This window comes from Nyctibius grandis, chromosome 15, assembly GCF_013368605.1.
Source record: "Nyctibius grandis isolate bNycGra1 chromosome 15, bNycGra1.pri, whole genome shotgun sequence".
In the NCBI taxonomy this organism is placed as follows: domain Eukaryota; kingdom Metazoa; phylum Chordata; class Aves; order Nyctibiiformes; family Nyctibiidae; genus Nyctibius; species Nyctibius grandis.
This window is the reverse complement of record NC_090672.1, coordinates 8,900,102-8,920,816: the sequence shown is the minus strand read 5'-3', so window position 1 is coordinate 8,920,816 and position 20,715 is coordinate 8,900,102. Positions and strand designations below refer to the sequence as shown.

The 20,715-nt window shown below is 41.2% G+C and overlaps 1 protein-coding gene across 1 annotated transcript in view; it reads right to left on the bottom strand.

Annotated features, from left to right (window-relative positions):
- Nucleotides 1-18,158: 18,158 nt before the first annotated feature.
- Nucleotides 18,159-20,715, bottom strand: part of ANKFN1 (ankyrin repeat and fibronectin type III domain containing 1) — a 63,424-nt gene continuing 60,867 nt past the window's right edge. The window contains exon 17 of the mRNA XM_068413480.1: nt 18,159-18,955. Coding sequence (XP_068269581.1) covers nt 18,159-18,955 — 797 coding nt within the window. The remainder of the gene's footprint in view (nt 18,956-20,715) is intronic.

Sequence of the window (20,715 nt, the reverse complement as noted above, 5' to 3'; positions counted from 1 at the left end):
GGCACCACCGGAGCAGAGACGGCCGCATGAATCTATGACAGAACTGAAAACTGAACTCAGAGCTCTGAAATCCCAGATAGTGCTTTAAAACCCTGCTGTGCCACACACGATGCTGCTTATAATGAAACTGGACTTTGATTTGATGGGCTCAAACTACATCATTCACTGGGCACTGGGCAAAGAAGCCGTTTTGTACAAGGAGATAAGACTATTGTATCATGGACTGAGAACGTAGGAGAATGATGTCTCCTTGTTGAAAGGCTGCTTTGAAGGTTTTTGAAACATCAAGAACATGTATACAGTAGTATACAAGGGCAGCTGTGGTTTCGTAAAGAGATTTATCAGAGACGTTGGGAAGAGAATTCAACAGATTTCATACAAACTGGTACAGGTTTTCTGCACCATGCTATGTGTACTCAGCGCTTGCTCAGGGATTATTCTGTCGAGTTCAGCTTCTTCTGTCAGTTGTTCACTTTGCTGTTTTCAGCTAAAGGTATCAGGTGAATGTTAGTGCAGTGTCATCAGGATCCCTTTGCAGTAGGCATTGTGCATGTGTTGAACAGCAGTTCAGGGTCTGAATACTGGATCATCTCAATAGATGACACAGATAAAAGGTGAGAAGATAAAAGCACACGAAGTACTGCACCAGCTTGCCCAAGGTCACAAAGCAGCAAAACTGAGAAGAGGGCTCCACTTTCCCTGCTTAGGCCCAGTTCCTGTCTTCTACAAGAGCAGCACGTTGGCAGGGATAAGCCACTGGGCCTCGTGGGTTTCACAGCACCTTCTGATTTCATTAGAGTGGAAGTTAGTCATCAGTTAGAAAGGGCGATCCAAATCACAGCTGCATGAAAGGCAGTGACAGAATGCCACAGCACTGCTAACAGTGGCCTTATCAACGGGCAATGAACATGACAGATTAAGAACTGTAGCTACAGGGAACAGTTGTGCAGTGTGTGAAGTACTGGTTGCTCTCTGCACAACTTCTCAAAGTAATCCTCGCAGGAAGAAAATACTACACAGACAAAATTTAGTTTAGAAGCAGCCTTCTAAATTTAATGTAATTGTTGCTTTTATAGGGCTGCTCACTATTTCATCTGAATAGTCACTGTTTCTCAAATACCAGTCCTGGGGATAGAGGACCTTCAACCACCTTTAGTCAAAAGTGTGATATATAAAGGAATAAAGCTGAAGGGCCTTTGTGTGGAGGAAACCCATTTCTGATAATGAGCCATGTTCTATCATGTGCCATTAGCACCTGAGGAACAGCCCTGAATTGTTCTCACACTTCATGCTACAGCTTTTCACTTGAGCAAATGCTGTTTGTTCCCTGTGTATTTCTTTCTATAGGCAGCGTGCAGACCTTCTTTTTCATCTCTGGAGCTCACTGATCGTGCACCTGACAGTGGATATGCAACGAATGGAGACTGTTGCAGAAACAGAACTCTCTGATTTGTTACAGTAATTAGATGCTAAGTAGTGAACGAAGCAGCAGATTGCAAGAAGATAAAGGCAACACTTGCAGGAACTGAACATCATCACATAAAAATGAATTCTTTCCCTGTGTTCTGCCACAGAATCCCAGTGCAGTGGCATATAAGCAACTGAAAACTTTTCACAGGTGGCCACTTAATGTATATGTCTCATTTTCGCCAATGCTTAAGCTATGCAGCCTCAGTTGGGACTCCATTCATAGCAGGGTGTACATTCACAACAGCTGCAGTTCAAGCCAACTGGAACTGTGCTTTGAACATATAAAGTCCTGATATGAAATATCAGCTCTGAGGTGGCTTGAATAAGCACACCCACAATTAGGGGATACTTGGTAATTTTGACTGTAGGGCATCTATGTCTTAGTTCTCCAGCCACAAAATGACATCACACCCATGATGATACTGGGAAGATAAAAAAACACATCCTTTCAAATATGTATTATTTATATTATCATAGTACCTAAAAGCTTGGACAACGATTGACCATGTTTGCTATTGTACAAATGCATTAGAAAAATGCATCCCTGCTCCCACAAAAGTTTAGAGCTTAAGTTAAAACCATGAGGTAACAGGTGGTGCGATAGAAGACAGAGAGTGAAACGGTACCGTCTGCTGGTTTGCTTCAGCACACCTCTGCTTAGCACCTATGCTCATTTTTTTTTTCAGATAAAACAGAAAAAAAGGCTTTTAAAAGAAGGCTTAACAAACTTCAGTTACTCTGGTAAGACCTAGGAAAGAAATTCTGTACAGCCTGTGCACTAGGCGATACAGCCTGTGCTCCATACATTTTGATGAACACAGTCTCTTTCAAAGTTAGTGCTGTGAACTGCCAGTGAATCTAAAAGTTTTAAACAATGCTGAGTGCTGGAGAAGTTGCCTTCATACAGAAATGATCACATTTCTGAGGTAAAACACCTGTCTATATATAGTATAGAAAGACACAGTGATTTGAGTTTTCCACGTAAAGCAAAACAAAGTCTTTATTATAGTTATTTTTTTATTGCTGCCTGACTAACCCAGTCAGATGTTAGAGCCCACTATCGCTCAGGCCCTAGGAATACATACTACAGGAATTGCTCCTACCACAAGTACCTTATTATGTAATAGCTTTCCCAGCTAATTTGAAAGGTAGTAATTTATCTTAATTTTAAAAGAAAAGTTGTTCTGAATCTGCAGATCTCTACATTCTCCAAGTGAACAAGCAGCCCTGAGAATTTAGCAATCATCAGCTGGATTTTATACATATTTTCAAAGTATTGCAGGTATCTGTTGTGGGAGCAATCTGCAGACTCCCTTGAAAAAGTTTATGGAAATGTATCCTTTCAAATCATTACCGAGCCTTTCTCCCTACCCTCTACCATTTCAGGACAGCAGTACATATACAGTTCTCTCTTTTCCTTGGCATCTGGACAACTCGTCTACTGTCACTGCCCTGTAGTCCTCAGCTGGCATAAGAATTCCAAAATAAATGAGCGTGTTGTAATCAGGAGAAAAATATTGTGTCCTTGTGGTGTTGATGTTTTTGCAGCTCAGCTTCTCAATGGCCACCACAAGTTGAGCTGCATATTTCTTTACAAAAATATGCTTGCATTGGTAACTTGGCAGGCCACTCATTGAATAGACATTTAGCTACTTAACTGTTTACTGTTGCCAACAAAGTTCAGTTGATGAAGTAGGGGAGAAGAGGCACCTTGACAAACAGCACGCGGTTAGCAAGCAGCCCGGCGGTCTTTATGGCAAGCAGACCTTTACCGCAGATCTGCTGGTCAAGAGGCTTTTATGAGTTTCTGGGAAACCCAAAAGCTAATAGTAAGAGCACCGTATTATAGCAGAATGTCTTTAGAGACAAAGATACTGCCTAAATATCTCCTAAGTTTAAGCATGTTTCAAGAAATCACATAACAAAATAAGCCTCAGCAGATAATTTATAAACCTGCCTGCAGGCAACTAAAGAGCAGGAGCCAATACTCAAAACCAGCACGGAAGTACTTAAAGGTGTGTTGCTGTGTACAGTCACACAGCCTGAGGGCACGTATTACCCAGAGAACTAAAAGGGCAAGGATGGGATTTGTAAAGCACTCCCTGTCGGCTTAGCTCTGCCAACTTTCACTCCTGCCAAACTGCATCCAAAAAGGCAGGTCTTACCTGTGTTCGTCTCCCAGAACCAACACTCTTACTGGGGCCGTTCAACTTCCAGTATCCTTCACTTCTTTCAAAAAGTGAAGTTTTGTCTCAACTTCATTTCCACTAAAACTGGATGCACAAAGTCCCAATTTATTTATTCTGTAGCCTTAGTGCTCCTACATGTGTTTTTGCCTGCCCCTCATCAATTCACACCAAAACAATCTTAAAAGTACTCTGATTTACACTTTCCACCCATGCCTTCTTGCCAGCCTAGAGGGTACAGGGTAGAGCCAGAGCTCTATATTTGCTCAGGCTGGAAGAATCAAGTCAAGATCACTCATACCACCAATAGTTTTCCAGAGTCCTTTCCAGAGGTCTCAGTGGAATGACAAGTTCTCTGGCCATAGACTGGGACAGGGTCAGCACCAAGACCTGAAGGAGATGCTCCCACACCCGGGTGGGCACTGCACAGATGGCAAGGTCACCGTCTGTGCAATACTCACTCCTGACTGGCAACAACCTGACTGATCAGACTACCTACTCATTCCCCAAAGAGGTTAAGCAGCACAGAGGTATTAATGCACTACTGCTCAGGGCTCTTTGCATTCTCCAGCAGGACTTAGCGGATTAGGAGAGGGACAGAAAGGCCATAAAGGAATAGGTACAGCCCAACTGCACTATTTTTTCCACAGCTGTTGATTTTTATTACAAAGGGCAGTGACTGTGTGTTAGGAAAGTCCACAAAATATGAAGCTAATAATAAACTGCTAAGCATCATGTGGAGTCTCAAACCATGCTTCATTTCAGTGGCTGCTAACATGCAGGCTATTTAGACTAGTTAACAATGCAGACCAAAATAATTCGTGTAAGAATTAAAGCATGGGAGACATTAATTGTTACACCAGCAGCACTAGCTAAATTATGCTCAAAATATGTACACCAAATGTACACGATGAAGTTATAAGGGAATGGGGACAATTGGTTCTTTTTCTACAAATTTCACATTAAAGAGGGGAATTGTTATCTTGTACCATCCAGTATGAAAAAGTATTCAACAGGTATCTTTTAATTTAAAGAATACCTCAATACAAGAGACATTTTCCAAAGGCAAAGTTCAATCCGTTCTTCAGTTTTTCTTGTAAGTTTGCACATAGCCTTAAAAAAACCCCCGAAACAGACCTTGGGCACACAAATTGGGTTGAAGTGTGACCACGTGAATTGATTTTTCTTTTAACGACTTCATCTTTACTCATTTCTCTCAACTTTCACAGGAATTTATGTGTGTGCATGAATAATGCATGCATAGGGCCAAATACAAACAATTTTGAGAGCACAACTCCTCCTAAAATTTTTCATGGGAATACATGCTGTGGTATATGTATCTTATGGCATATGTATTAAATATACTTTTAGAGTTCATCGCAAGTCACATTTTTTTGCTTTTCCTTACTTAACAAAAGGCATTGGGAGGCAAATAATGTATTTTTTTTTCACATCCAGTAAGAAATGTGAATGTAGAGAGGCAGTTCAGTGCAAAGGGCAAGCCAATCTTCAGCAGGTTTCTCCAAAAGTTAATTGTACTCCCTATTTCTGCTCAAAACTGCTCCAGTACCCAGGCACTGTATCTCACAATGCAGTTTCTTTTCAATGTTAGGACACCTTTACAATCTGAAGCGTCCTTCTCATGAACACACATACTGAACAGGAGCTAATAGCTCTTAGTCACCTCTTGGTTAAAGGAACTAGAAAAAGTTGCCTAGGTATCTTGCTCTAAGGTGTGTTTTCCAATCCCTGAATCATTCTTATAAATCTCTGCTGATCCTTCTGAACCTTTCTGAAGTCTGACTACCAGAACAGGATGAAATACTTTACTACTTGTATTAATATGCATTAATATGGATCTGTATGTGGTAAATCTGGTCATTTGGCAAAGAATTAAAGTTAAAATAATTGTTTAAACCACAAATAGAGGAGACATTTAGCAAGAAAAATACCAGAAAGACATTAGTTTGCCACTTCAAATGAGATTTCTAACATGAAAGCTGAAAACTAGATTATTGCCTACTTGGAATGTAATCAGGTAGCTGATGCTCAGTACAGCTGCATTTTCTCCAGCCTTCATGGCTTCAGTGGATGCTGAAATGAATCTTCTGTTTGTTTTTTAGCTGCCAAAATGAAAATATTTTTTCTTAGCATCGGTTGAACTGATTTTCTGTAAACTGATTTAGCAAATAATGTAATGTAGAACATGTTGAAAATGAAATAATAAAGCTATCCATCACAAAAACAATGGACCTCTCATCAGCTTGCACATTAGTGGGCCCAACAGCATGGATCTCATTTACTTCATACTTGCTCCAAAGCGAGAGCTATCATCAAGTGTGTAAAGGATATTCTATTCATAAATGGTAACTATGGCACCTTAAATATAATTTTATTCAGTGGATTTTAAAAATGCAGTACTGGACACTGCATGCAATCGCTACAGAACGTAGGAGACCTGTGCATGAGATAATTTTCTTCTGAGTTGCCCCTTTTTCAATATTGTGGGAGTTCACTGATTTACTTTGAGCAAAAATATTACCATAAAAAGTCCAGCTGAGTAAATGTGGTTTTAAAAGCTTCTTGCATTAAGCCTTTTATTTTACCTACATTCTTATCCAAATCCTACCTTGACAGATGCAGATATAAGAACTGTGGTCTTTGAATAAGTCCAGAATTGTTCTATTCATCACCTATTTATAGTTTAACAAGCAATACGGTTTCAGTAGCCTCATCCTTTGAAAACCTTTAGGACCCAATGCCAGCATGAAGCGCAACACAGAAATAGTTACCATCTGAGCTTACGCAGAACAGAAAGCTCCATTTCTTTTCAAGTACAATGGATTAATGTAGGGAGAAAGTCAATAGCGCTGAATTAATCCTGAATGTTAAAACCATGGACTGCAACGGCATTAAGGGTCAGAGATGAGTTGGGCCTGCTGTGGCTACGGCTATCTAATTTAATTAACATTTACATTCTAAAAAAAAACCCATTTGCAAGTACTAAGTAATATGGTAAATATGGAACAAATTATCAGCAACAGCAGGGGAGATTTAAAATATGCATCTTGAGTTTGGAGTCACTCAGAAACCTGTGGCGATGCAATCACTCAAACAGAGCAATCTTTATGAGTTTAACTTTGCCAAGAACGTGTGTGCAAACTGTCTTCCAGAGACTCATCTGGCATGGGTGACACACAAGTAGCCCTTGGTTCCCGAAATGCCTCATCCATGTGGACCCATGCCTGAATGTTTTCGCACATCAGGTGTTTCCTAGGGATTTAGAGCTGTGCTTTTCAACCTCTCTTGATTTGAAAACCCTTACAGCTTTTCTAAGGCATGATGCAGATCCCTGTATAGTGAGTTTAAGGCTGGTGGTGATGGTCACAGGTTGCAGCTTGGGAGGTTCAGACTGGCCATGACCATGTTGGTGAGCCAAAGGCACACCTGCCCCACCCCACTTGTATCACAGCCCCTGTCACCCTCATGGGGCCTCTGGTCACCTCAGAGCCCCAAAAAACGATAAATACCTGAGAAGCAGCAGCAGCGTCCATCGATGGCTGGCATAGAGGAAGCGATCCACGCAGGCTGTGCCCTGGCAATGCGGGCGCCATGTCTGGAGCATGGACCTGCCGTAACATCGCAGCTAAGCGCCCAGGGGATGTGGAAAACACCAGAAGGCTTTTTTCATCCCACTCCTTTATGGGTCCTTGGGCAATTCCGCGCCTGGCAAAGCCCGCAGAGCACATTAGGGCATTATATTTATCGCAGGGCACCCCAAGCCAGGCCTGGCGGCCGCCATTACCTCAGGCTGCCCAGGAGAGGGCGCCGCGCGGCTCCCGCGGGCTCCATTTTGGGCGGGCGTGAGGCGAGGCGAGGTGCGGCGGGGCCCGGCCCGGCCGGGTGCGGGCAGCGCGGGGGGCAGTGCCGTGCCGTACCGTGCCGTGCCGTGCAGTGCAGTGCAGGCAGCGTGCCCCGGCCCGGCCCCCAAACCGGGCACAGACGGTGGCATTCGGGCAGCAAAGGCGAGGGGCGCAGGGCGGCGTTAGGTGTGGCGGGTGCCGCGTCCCCCCGGCCCGCCGCAGCACTCAGCGTTTTCCCGCCGCTGCTCTGTCACCGCAGCAGCAGCGGAGGCTCCGGGCCCCTCAGGTGTGAACCCGCGTAGCCGTAGAGCTGACACGAAGGGCTGCTTTAGTAGCAAACTAATTAAGTTAATATGGACATACTTAGGCTCGTAAAAATATATTTCTCTTATAACGAAAAATACTCCATCGTTTTGCAAGGTGTGTTACATGGGTATGGAGGGTAACGTGGTTATTTATGATATGCAGCAAACGTAGAAAAACTGGGTAGGTGGCTGCTAATAAATAAGATCCCAGCTTGGAGCTTGCTGGTATCAGGGAAAAGCTCTTGGTGTGCAGGATGGGCTTCAGCTGACATCCCGGTGCTCCGAGCAAACCTGGAGTCCAGGGCAGGAGGAGACCGCTGCTGTATTTGCTGCCTGTATTGAAGGAGAGATCTGCAAAGCTGAGCAGCAAAACCCATCGTGATTTAGCTGAACTGCTAACCTCTGGGATGGTCCTTTGTAAAATTCACATCTCTGGGCATCTAAGAGAGGGTGAGGCATACTCTGTGCTTCGCAGTTGTTGTAGGCTTCCTCCTTGCCTCCCCAAGGCCCACGGCACAGCCATATTGTATTTACCTCATCACTGTCTGTGGGGACAGGCTGTGGAGCTGATACCACTCAAGACAGGAGCGTGTATCTGTAGTCAAGCTGCAGAGTCAGCTGCAGGAGTATGGAGTCAGGCTAGGACCATTAATACATGCGAAATGCTGGTTACACACATCTACCCAAACAAAAAGATAAGGAGCAGCTGAAAACCACGCAGGGGTTTGTCCATCTCTGTCAGACAAGGCGAGGACTCGGCAGCGCTCCATGACTGCGTTTGCAAAGTACCTGAAGCAGCCCCCTCCAGCTGAGCCTGTGGCGCGTGAATTTACACTTGGTGCATCTTACATCTGGAGACAGGCAGCGTGTAGCTCGTGTGCTGGATCTGTGCCAGGGTTAAGCCCCCAGTAGTCGAAGCTGGATCCCTGGTAGCACTCATGATGGGAGGTCAGGCGCAATGAAAGAGCCCTAGTAGTTTGAGAAGGAACACACCAGCACCTCTCCTGATGGGAGGTCAGGCACAGTGAGCAGGAGGGCCCCCCTTGTGCTGGCAGCTCCGTTCCAGTGTTTGGCTGGACTCCAGAAGATTAAAATAGAGCCTTAGACTGTCCCCTCGGCAGCACTGCCAGCCAGAGCCCTGACAATCCTGGGGTTGTACTCAAACGTGAGTCCCTCGGGAGCGTGGGCTTTACCCTAACAGCTGAGGCACTGAGTAGGTCGAAGCAGGCAGGGTTATTGCTCTTGTGACTCAGACTCGAGGAAGAGAGGGATCAGCATGGAGCCACGAGAGAGCAGGGGATCAGAATGAAACCACAAGGCACAGAAGGGGGAAGGAGCAAGTGTGCCCCAGAAGAAAGCTTCAAAAAAATCCTTGTTCTGCTGGGGCCAGGTTCAAAGCATCTGTAGCCATGAGAATCGGGCATTAAACTGTTCCAGCCCAAGTTCTGATTTGGCTCCTTTCTGTGAGCATTTCAGGCAAAAAAAAGATAGCAGAAAGAAGAGCAACATTTTTCTTTCTCAAACATTTTAAAAAGCAATATGGGAAAAGGTGAAGGCTATGCAGGTTCTTGTGAAGAACCCCCACCCCACACAGGTGGCCAAATCTTTTGTGGTCCAGAAATGACCACAGCTGAGGCGAACCGGAGCTACATTCTCATACATGTGTGACTAATATTAAGCGCTTAAACAAAACACCTGATTTTCAGAAGTGAGGAGCACTCCCAAGTACCACTGAAATCAATAGCAGTGGCAGATGTTGGCATTATAGAAGGGTGTTTCAACTCAGTCATCTATTCTGGAGTTATTTATCACCACTTAATGAAGGCAGCCACACTTGAAATGTTTTGCTTCCGGATTTTCAGAAAGTGATTATAAACAGTGCTGGACAAAACATTTTGGTATTGCCTTTTTTTCCCCCTGAAAAATCAAATTTGGTTGAAATTTTAAAATAATTTATTTTAAAAATATCACATTGATTCAGTCAAAAAAATGCCCATATTACCAAATTCAGTGATTTTATTTTGATATTTCCAAAACAGAGCATTTATATTTACTGGTATAAAAGGCTGTTTTGTCTTTAACTTGACTTTAATGTTATTTTTTAAAGCTCAAAAATTGGTGCCCATTTTACCATTTTTTCTTTGTAACTGAGTGTGTATGTGAGCATGTTTGCTATAATAAAGATGAACTGGAAAATCAGAATAATTAGATCTGTTATTCACACAGGTAATGAGCAGAAGTCCTACTGATTAATTAGGACTAATTAATTAATATTTATTAATTAAAAAATTGAAGAAAATAGAAACCTTTTAAGAACCCTTTTCTAAATGAACATATATTTGTTTGAAAAGAGAGTTTCAAAACAGCAGTCTGGGGAAGAGAACAGCGAAGCTTATCAATAAAGATTTTTTGTGTGTTTGCAAAACAAACAAAAAACCCAAATCAAACCTGAAGCTTTTATTTAAAGACAGAATTAAAAAATAAGTTAATAGTTTGCTCAGAGAGATGACAGTTTATATAAGTTAATACATTTGAATGGAACAGCGAAATGGTTATCTTTTGCTGTCAGAAGAACGAGTCAGAAACATGCCTGTAAGAGTGTGTTAACTTCTTTCCAGTTGGTTTAAAAGCATTTCAGTAAAACAGCATAGAACACAGAGGCGATTATAAAACAGCACTGTCCTGCAAGGAACCGTGGCAAACTTGCTGTAAAGGTCTGCAGGAATTGCACTGTTCACCTACTTATCTTCTTACATAAAGAAGAAATCTCAGCTCGGGGCAAGCAAAACATACAAACAACCAGGCCCTAAAAAATGCATGGTACATGCAAAAATGCATCCAAGTAATTTAAGTACATGCACACAAAAATCCGTCTTTGTCTTGCGGTGTTTTTTCTAGTTAATTTCTTAGGTTACTGTACATGACTAATTACTTGCATTTGTTTTTTTTCTTTTACTAACTTCGTAAATGTGGTAACAATCTCAATGTTTTGAAATTAAAAATCAAGGAAGCAGCAATGACTGACAGTCAAGTTTTATCTTACACTTCAAGAATTATTTTGTTCTGCTGCTTAACTCCACTTTGGCTGCGTTTTGGTTAAAAGTATTTTCCAGGTGTGAAAATACCCACAGATACTCCAGTAAGCTGCTGTTATTCTGAAGCTTGCAATGAGTTGGCATGTCATGGCTGCAATACAGACATTTGTCAACATTTACATTACCATATATACTTGTGCACGAGCTATGGATAATGGAGGATGTTGTAAGGATGCTAGCCAGAAAATTGTGTCCCTGCTCTGTCACAAGCTCTCTGTGTCACCTTGGGCATGTCACTAGTTCCGATTATGGCGTTATCTGTACAAAAGGGAGAACATGAAACACTGGGCGGCTCAGACAGTATGGTAGTTAACATACATATAGCAACCTCTCCATCTTTGAAACGATGTAAACGGGGACCCAAAGCAGAATCCTTCCAGTTTCACTTCAGCATTCAAAATGAAGTTGTTCTTATTTCTCTTGCTTAAATATAGTCAGCCAGTTTTATATTACATTAGAAACGTTGCCATGCTTTTCTGTGTACAAGAATGTGTGAAAAACAGAGGACTCGCAACAGAAGAGTGTGTTTCACTTTTATAAGGTAATTCCCCCCCTAGGTAACATTTGGGGTGTTTCTCGACTACCAGCAGATTATCCATACCCACAATACAGTATGTTTACAGTGTGGGTTGAAAGCATGGATTCACACCAGCAACGCACAGGGGATTCTGTCTGGCTGTCACTGTAAATACACAGCTGAGAGCTGCAGAGCCTGTGCGACAGCCCCCAGGCCTGGAGACAGAGGGCTCAGTCTGTCAGCCTGCGAGGTGCGGTGCTGTTCACTGCTTTGGTGCAGACGCCTGTATGCCAGCAACTCCTGCAGCTGTAGCACACAAATCAGAAAGATGCCACTTCAAATGTGACTGCCCAGATATCACTTCTGTATTAAGGCATTTACATTTGTATAGATTGAATTCCAATTTCTGTTGACTTTGATGGGAGGTTATTTTTACCCACAAACGCTGGAAGCCATGCCTATTTCATTTAGGTTTCTGAATATGTAGACCAAAATAAAAATTTGGAGACTATATTTGAAAGCTTGGCCTTAGAAAAAGTCACTTTCCAATTAAAAAAAAAAAGATTCCAGAGAAAAACAAACTACATTCAGATTTCCATGGATTATAAAGCTCACATACGTGGGTACCTGATGATGGTCAGATAGAACATATTTCAAAAAATACACTTTAAAGATTATACACAAGTACACATGGTATTTGGGATTATGTGAATGTATACACTAGCGTTTTTTTGTTAATGAGGGAGAAGACTTTAAGTACATAATTTTAGAAGATCAGAGGAGTTGTAAGAATGCAAGAGCACTTCAAGTCTTCTACATCTTAAAAGAGCTAGGTTTCTAGGATATTAGATCAAACAAAAAAAATCTATGTTAAGAACATTTTAATAACAATGATTCACTCGAATAAACCTAAGATTTTTTTTACCTACCAATCTTTTTTCCAAAATAGTATTTAATATCTGAAGTTATAAAAAATATTTGTAGTCTTGAAAATTATTTTTATTGTCTATTTTATGTACTATACATGCCTCTTTCAGGAATTATTAAAGAAGCATGAGTCATACGGCACTCATTTACCCTTGGCTCATCGCCATCCTCAATATATATTTTGCTATTTTCAAACCATTTGCAGGTACATGTGCATGAAAATATGGTTGTGTCAAGTCCCAAGATCACAGTTAGCACAGCATACATTGTTCATCTATATATTTACAAAGTTTTAAAGCACATAAAATTGTGCGTTACTATGTACCAAAGTTTAAACTTTAACATACACTTGGTTGCATATATAGCAACAAGTTACAATAAAAATCTGAACAAAGACAACCAATAAACAGCCAAATTGCTATGTACAAACAAGGCAGGAAGCAATTAAACACTGCCTTGCACATTTCACTTAAATTACTTTTTCTCTGAGGGGAAAAAAACAAACAACCCCTCTTCCCCTCCCCCAAGTCCCCAATAACCCTAAACAGTCTTCATTTTTATCAGTGAAATAACTGGAACTGCCATTGCCTTCAGTAGGGGATTAATTTGCATAATATGGGAGAGAAATTTGGTCCCTATTATAAAATGTAGCAATATATTATGCAAGATGTGTGTTCTCCCCTCCCAGTACAACCGGTAACGCAGCAGCATGGTGGGCTCGCTCTCTGAGCCCGGCTCCGACAACGGCCCCTGTGACATCAGGCAAATATTCCATGAGATAAAAACCCTTTTGTCTTCTTTACACGTATTGTTTTTTACACCAGCATAAATGTGTTGTTTTGACAATGACTCTACCGATTCAGATCCTCAGCTGGTATCGAGCCAGCCTTGCGAGCGAGTGGAGGTGTGCTAATTTATACAAGGTAATACCTGACTCAGCTTTGGTGGAACTACTCTTGATTTACACTGGTGCAAAAGAACGTGGAATGAGGTCCAAGGACAGCAGGATTGGGCCCAAACTGACCTTTATGTAAAGTAAAACACAAAAAGTCTGTGCGTTTAGCTTAAAGTCTGCTTAATAAATTGCTACAGTTCACAGTAATAAGGCAGATTAGTGCTACACCAACCACTTTCTCTAATGTTAGATCAACTGCACGTAGCGTTTCCAAGAAAGAAAATGAAAATAACAATAAATATAAAAAAATCTATTCTTATTATTTGACCAGCAAAATAGGAGGTTTTCTGTAGCCTGGTGACAGACAAGCTTAGTAACACATTAACCTATTATAGGATGATTGGTTTAAAGGCTAAATCTTGCCCAAGATGCTGTGGTACGAAAAGGCTGAGGAAGGTATCCTAGCCTGGCTCTTATTTCACCCCAGAAGCCCAGTATGAGAGACAGCTAGCTGGGTAAGGGCTCATAAACACCAGCACCGTGGGGAGAGGATCTCTGAGCTGGCAGGATCTGTAGAGCTTTCAATACATGGGGCCTGCTCCAAAGCCCAGCTAAATCAGCAAAGCGACGCCTGATGACTTTCCAAATGCTTACTGAGCAGAAGCGAGGGCTGTGGTTGGTGCCTGCACAAAAGAGGGACGAGCTACTGGCCAAAGCACTTCCAGAGTGGAACTCTCAGCCCACCTAGGGGAATGTTGCACTTGGTTTTTGCAAAGAATATACTGGGCCAACAGCCCTGCTTCTCACTTCTGGGCATGATTTAGCCTTATGAATTCTACTTCATGGAATCAAAAGATAAATTATACTTACAAATAAAGTATTCTAGCTATTTAATGTTTTTCTGTAATGGAAAAATCAGAGACCCAACCTGATGAAATCTCCGTTGTCTGAAAATTCAAGGCCTCTTTACTAAAAATACTTTTTTGCTGATGGCAAAGTTCAACACCTCAGAGAAATTCAGAGTAAGTTTCCAAGCTATATACCATATTTTCAAATACACTATACCCTTGTTGTTTGTAAGGCTGTATTGAAGTTTTACATAACAGTCATGAGCCATGCATTTAAACACCTTTAAAGAGTTGACCAGCAACTTAATGCATTTCTTTATACCATATTTAAAGATGCACCATCTCTTTTCTAAACACTCTAAACATAAATGTTCAGGATAAAATATTCCATCTTCCCCCTCCCCCTTTAATGTCTATATTTAAGAATATTAATTTATAGATTTCTCTGTATATGCTCTTACTGTATAGAAAATCCAATTGTTAATTAATATCTAAAGGCAAAGAAAAAAATAATACAAGCATGGGAAATAAATGCTTGAGCCACAGGTTTCTTGAGGCAAACTGTCCATGGGCAGGCTGCCTTCTTGCAGATGCAAGGAATTTTGAGTGTAAACCTTGCAGTTTACCTATATCTCACTTCCTACCAGCAGGAACAGGAAAGTTTTAGACTATAGGAGATATGGGTCATGTGGATTTTTTCTGTGGAGTCATAATATTAAAGCACTATATTCTTTTCTGGCCAGTCCAAGTCATGCCTTGAAATACGAGGGACTGGGTTCAGCCCAGGTGAAAATATATTCCCTGGAAAATGCAGGATGATGGTTCTGTGGCAAGATATATGAGTAAGAGAGAGAGAGAGAGAGAGAGATATCCAGAAGTTCACAAAGCCGAAGTACCCATTTTAGAGCAGAGCTTCAGCTGACAGAAAGTGGGTACAGACTCCTTTGAATGAGCTGTCTGCTGGCTAATGAAATTCTAGTAGGCTGTGGGCTCTGAGCCACAGCGTTTCCCATTTCTGTGCAAGAAGCCTTGGAGGGGCACTCTAGCTCAACCCAGAGAAAGGATCCCTAGTAATTAAAGCAAAGGTCTGAGTTCCTAATTTTAATTTGACTCCTGACTGTGAGCCTTTACTCTAAGCTCTACTCGAAGAGGCACTCGCGCCTTTATGGAGTGGGGATAACAGTGCTGTGTTTTGCAGGATTCTTCTGAATTGCTTAGTTGCTTGTGAAATGTGTGAGTGATCTTCCTAAGAGAACCACAGAAGTATTATGATTAGTATTATGACAGTATTTGAAAGACACCGCTTTCTCCTGTTTATTTATCTCTGGGTGTTCATTACAATTCTTTTAAGGAGATGCTTTACTCAGGCACCCACTGAATTGCTAGGGGCAGCAATTTTGAACAACAGACACATATTTCTACCAAAAGATAATTCAGTGCTTTATAACTAGAAGTATTTAAAGTCAGAACTATCAATTACTACTTTGACTATTAAAGTATGAGAAAGAACCTCAGTCAAGAGGTAACAGGATCAAGGAAGCATGCCCCATTGGCCATCATGTAGACACGACTTCCATATAACAAGGTTAAAATCGAGATGGGGTAGATTGGGGCTGGCATTTGCACCTTCAGAGTCAAATTCCATCTTAGCACAGAAGATTATGATGAAGTCAAGCCCTTTCTACCAGTAAAGAATCCAGCTCTTTATTAGATACATGACTACTTCTGGAAAAGTCCAGTGGCAGGAGTAGATAGCAGAGATTTTTACATCCTTATCTAACCAGCAGTGTGTACCTGTTCTGCTGCTGTAGATTTTGCTACTTCTTGCCCTCACTGTTCCTGAAGAGCCAAAGCAAACCAAGGTGGGTTTCATTTAGGAACATCTTGTTTTATCTCGTCACTTCCTGCAAAAACATATGGCCTCAGCATATTGTTATTTTTATTCTTTAATAGACAGTTTTATGGCAGTTTTACTTAGAGGCTAAACAGATTAGGGGAGCCTGGGCTAGGTGCTGTATGCTAGAAAACAATGTAAATTATTTTGATTTCTGAATACGAGCATTACATTCTTCTGGCTCTCCCTGGTGAAAAGCCTTCTGCTAATGAACATAATCTAATGTAACAAGCTGTTACTGCCTTCAGTGACAGCAAAACATCACTGTTTGGTTCTGTGGTGTGTGAGTCAGGTTTTCCCCGTGCAGTTCCATGTGGCATAAAACACACAATGTATGTCCTTCTAGCTGCAAATTGGCACTGACACTTGTGCTCCCCCCCTGCATCTTCTCACCCACAGGAATTTTCAGTATGGGTCTCATTCAAAGCCTGTGGAAGTGAATGGAAGTCTTTCCATCCTCACTGAGCTTTGGATCGGGTAATGAATGAATATTTTTGGTGCAATAAGTTAACTTCCCTCTCCCCAAAAGAGAATTTACAAATGTAAATCCCTTATAGAAATTTTTTGCCCTTATATCACTGCAAAGACTCTTCTTGGCTTCCACATACCGACCAAGCATAAAATAGTGAATAACATTTATTTTTGAATTTATGGATTGAGTTCACAAGGATTTTAATAGCACTGGGGTTATGGAAGTGCTATTTTAATAAGGACCACAGATCATGGGCCCAAATCCTTGCCTTTACCTCAAGGACTTGTAAACTCAACTATTTAACTCAAATCTCTTTATTGGAGGCCTTAGAACGTATCCACCTGGAGGCTGAAAAATTGAAAGGTAGAAGGCTGCGCAAACGTGGAGTGAGGGAATTTAACCAGCAGGAATGTGGCCCATAAAATTAAACTTCAAGAACTGTTTAAGAAAAAATATTGCTTGTGCAACAGCTGGGGTTTCTCTCCACATTAGTTCATTTCTTAGTGATTCAAATGTTATGGTTCTCATTAATACAGATTTCGGTTTTGAGATCATCTTCTGTAGTACTATAAGTCATATTCTGGTTGCAAAGGACGAAATAATGACTCGCTGTGATCTGCCTTTAGACAAATATGGCATGCTAAAACACCATCTCCCACGGTCCTTATGATATTAATATTTATTGGTGTCCCAAATAATAAAATCTTATATTCAAACTACACTCCAAATTTCCCTAATCTGAATTGCCAGAATATCCCAATTTCAGACATGGTGATCAAATACCCCTGAAGTTTACAGTGAATATTCAGGAACAAAAGTAGGGGCATTTCTTTCCAATGGGTGTATGAGAGTGCCTCCAACATAAAGAACTGCGCTCTTGTCTGGTGGGCAGAAGAAAAGACCAAGCTTTGCTTCAATCTCACTTAGACCCTGCATATTATTCCTTCAGAACTTGGCCTCATTCTGCCTGCTTTTGACCTCAAAGGTTCACCTCCTAAGCTTTTAAAATAACTTGCTACTTATATAATTTGAAATCTAGGCTTCTGAAAAACAAACATTGTGCTAATTATGTCAGGCTCTGACAGCATTCAGAGATGGTGTTGACTGCATTTTCTAGATATTGAAAAAATTTTCATTTCTCTGTTAAGTGGCTAGAAACTCTGGGTTAACTGCGTTACTAGATCAGTTAGCACTTTAGTTATATGCAACCTAAATCCATTCAAGAAGGCCGAGAAGTAGAAAAATTTATAGGAAATGGTGGAATAGAAGGTTAATAGAAGTTTAGGACACAGTCCTAACATGACGACACCAAGGATGTTACAGTTTCTGCTAACTTGCAGGCAGAACCACTCATGCTTAAAATTTTGCATGCTCAGAGATACATGGAAATCAAGAGAACTGCAAAACCTGATCACTGGATTTGCAGCCACAGATTGTTCTGTTATGTGGTGACTGTTATGACTCTACCTGCAAAGCTGCAGGTGCCAATAACAATGCTTGCATCATGACAGGTACTGTAAGACCAGAAATCTAGTGATGATGTCAAAAGATTAGGATTCTTTTGAGTGGCATGAGTTGCCATTTCAGGAGCTGGATTTTTACAAGTGGTTTTGAAAGTATGGCCCTATACACGTAATGCTCATCATCTCATTGTGGAGCAATGGGAAGCAATGCAGAAGTCTGGGGTTAAAGTGTGCTGCTGAAGACTTCGGAGACAGCAGAACTCAACTGGTCATCTGGACCCATTATCTGTTGCATAGCATTGTGCACATCCTTGTGTTCTACAGACTGTGTGCTCATTGCCCAGGACTTGGCCTCTTCACCCAGAAACGTTGTTTTATAAGGCTCCACATGTATCCTATGGACATTCTGCCTTGAATCCTCATACTTGCCTTTCCCATCTTCTGGAAGGCTGGATGCATGAGGTAACAAAGTGCTCCGAGACCCATCAATGGGAGTCTTTAACTGCTCACTGGAGGTAGGTTCTTGAGACAAATCTGAAGATCTCATGAGATGCTGAGTATACACGCCTTCAGACAGAGAGCCAGACTGTGTCTCGCTGTGCACACGCAGCCAACGATGATGCCGGCTGAAATAGTTGTAATGTTGATGTTTCCCTAGCTTTTTTTTCCCTAAAAAGCTCAATGGCTGCTTGGAGCTAGAGGACTTGTCTATGCTTTTCGATGTAAGCCCTGACATTGTTAGATTGTTCATATACTCTGTGCAATATTCAGCATTAGTATCAAAGGCACTACACTCTGTCAGGCCTTCTTTCAATGTTAGGCAAGGCTTCATGTCATGGACTTGGAGAACATCAGGTGCACTGCCACCCAGGCCACTGCCTGCCTGCTGGGATATGTCATGTGAGGAGGAATAAATCAGGTCTAATTCTCTGGGACTTAACGCATCACTGGAGTCATAGTCACTGTCAGTTGGCAGGAATACTTCAGAGCAGCCTTCTTCATCTGAGCAGGGCTGGGAATCTGCAAAGAGAACTGATTAACATTAAGAAGACAAGCACAGGAGAGAAATTGCTTAACTGTCATTTATGTATTTTTTTCCTAATTTAAGAATCAGATCTTAAATTCTGAAAATGTTTGTGTGTTTCCTCCTTGGAATTGTCCATGGGCCTAGGTGACAGCAAAGACAGTGGTCAGGGAGGATTTACCGATGTGTTAGAGAGGTGGTGGTAGAAGCAGGAAAACCAAAAAGGATTCATTCATTATATTAAGTACAGGGAAGAATTTGAATTGGGACTAAGTTCTGAAAAGATCTGTTTTCTTTTATCTTGTTTTCACCAAATTTCATAGAGATGGAGATTTGGGAGAGAGAGAAACTCTAATCCAGGTTCTGTTTTTATTAAAGATGTCAGTTGAGTTACTCCAGATTTACACCTCTGTGAGTAAGGTACAACTGTATGCGTGCATAAGAGGGTCAAGGCAAGACATGGAGGTAGATGAACAAAACCTGCCCTTCTCTCCATCAGGTCATTATGTATGTTCAAATCCAGAACAGATACACTTAATTCAAATGTGACTTTGTTGACCAAAACTCACACTGGCACTGCAATCACTGCTGTCTTTTGGCTACAGAAGGATCCATAACATAATAAATAGTGGCACATGTGGTAGAATGGATTGATGTTCTACTGCCCTGGATAGTTTATATTAGATCAAAGGAAAAAACTGTAGGTTTCATACAGTGCTGACTATTCACTTTGACCTAGTGTAAATTACCATGTAGCACAGCAATAATGAATCAAGCCCATGCAGGACAAGATAATGCTCTAGGTTACATGGTGCCAGAGCTAAGGATTATTCTGCATTCATGCTCTGTAGTACAGGGAAAAAATTAGCTCAGGGGGAGATGCTGAGAAAGAACATCACTGTGTAACGGAGCAAATCAAAGCACTATCATCTTTGGATTTCTTTTCTTTTAACCTAATCTAATTGGAGTAAATTTATTAACTTTTCTTAACTGTATAAAACTGCCAATTTGAAAAAACCAAATTATTATTACCAAAATGGTCATGGCAGTTGTTTAACACAGCATCTGTTGCTTTCATTTCTACTGTTTCATTTACTCGTTGCTTAAAGACAGCGCAGCAGAATGATGCTTTACATTTTTCTCCAAAGTCCTTATTCTATTAGCAAATTAGGTGTTACTGTTTAATTTGCTTCATCTTTATTTGCTGTGATCCATTTCTTTCATCAGTTTAATTTTCCAGCCGTTCAGAGAAGCAATAATGGTCAATGAGGTGGGTACTGATTTGTGTAATTCTGTGTTTTAAAGTGCTTGTCTAAAACACTGAGAACAGTGAGCTATGTGAAAATGACTGTTAAATCAAACTGAACTATTGGCAATAAAACTTGCTCTATCAAAACAAAGCAAGAGGAGCATAAGGAAGAATTTCTCCAAAGCAGAGGAACAGTCAAAGGATGGAAAGAAAATGGCTGTAATAGCAGGGAGACAGAAGGTGACAAATGGAGACTATGGAAAAATCTAACTTAGATTCCAGAAAAATTATTAGAAACTATGGTGAAGAATAGACAGATACAGGAATGATGAGAAGGGGTCAATAGATTCTGCTTAGTAACTCGTGTCTCACCAGACTAATAAAACTCTGAACATGTATACAAATAATGCACAGGCATCCTTAGATTTCTGAAGAGCTTTTGACAAGGTTCTTTACCACAGGTTCTGAAGCAATGAGCTGTAATTGAGATAAAGAGAAAGCTCCCTC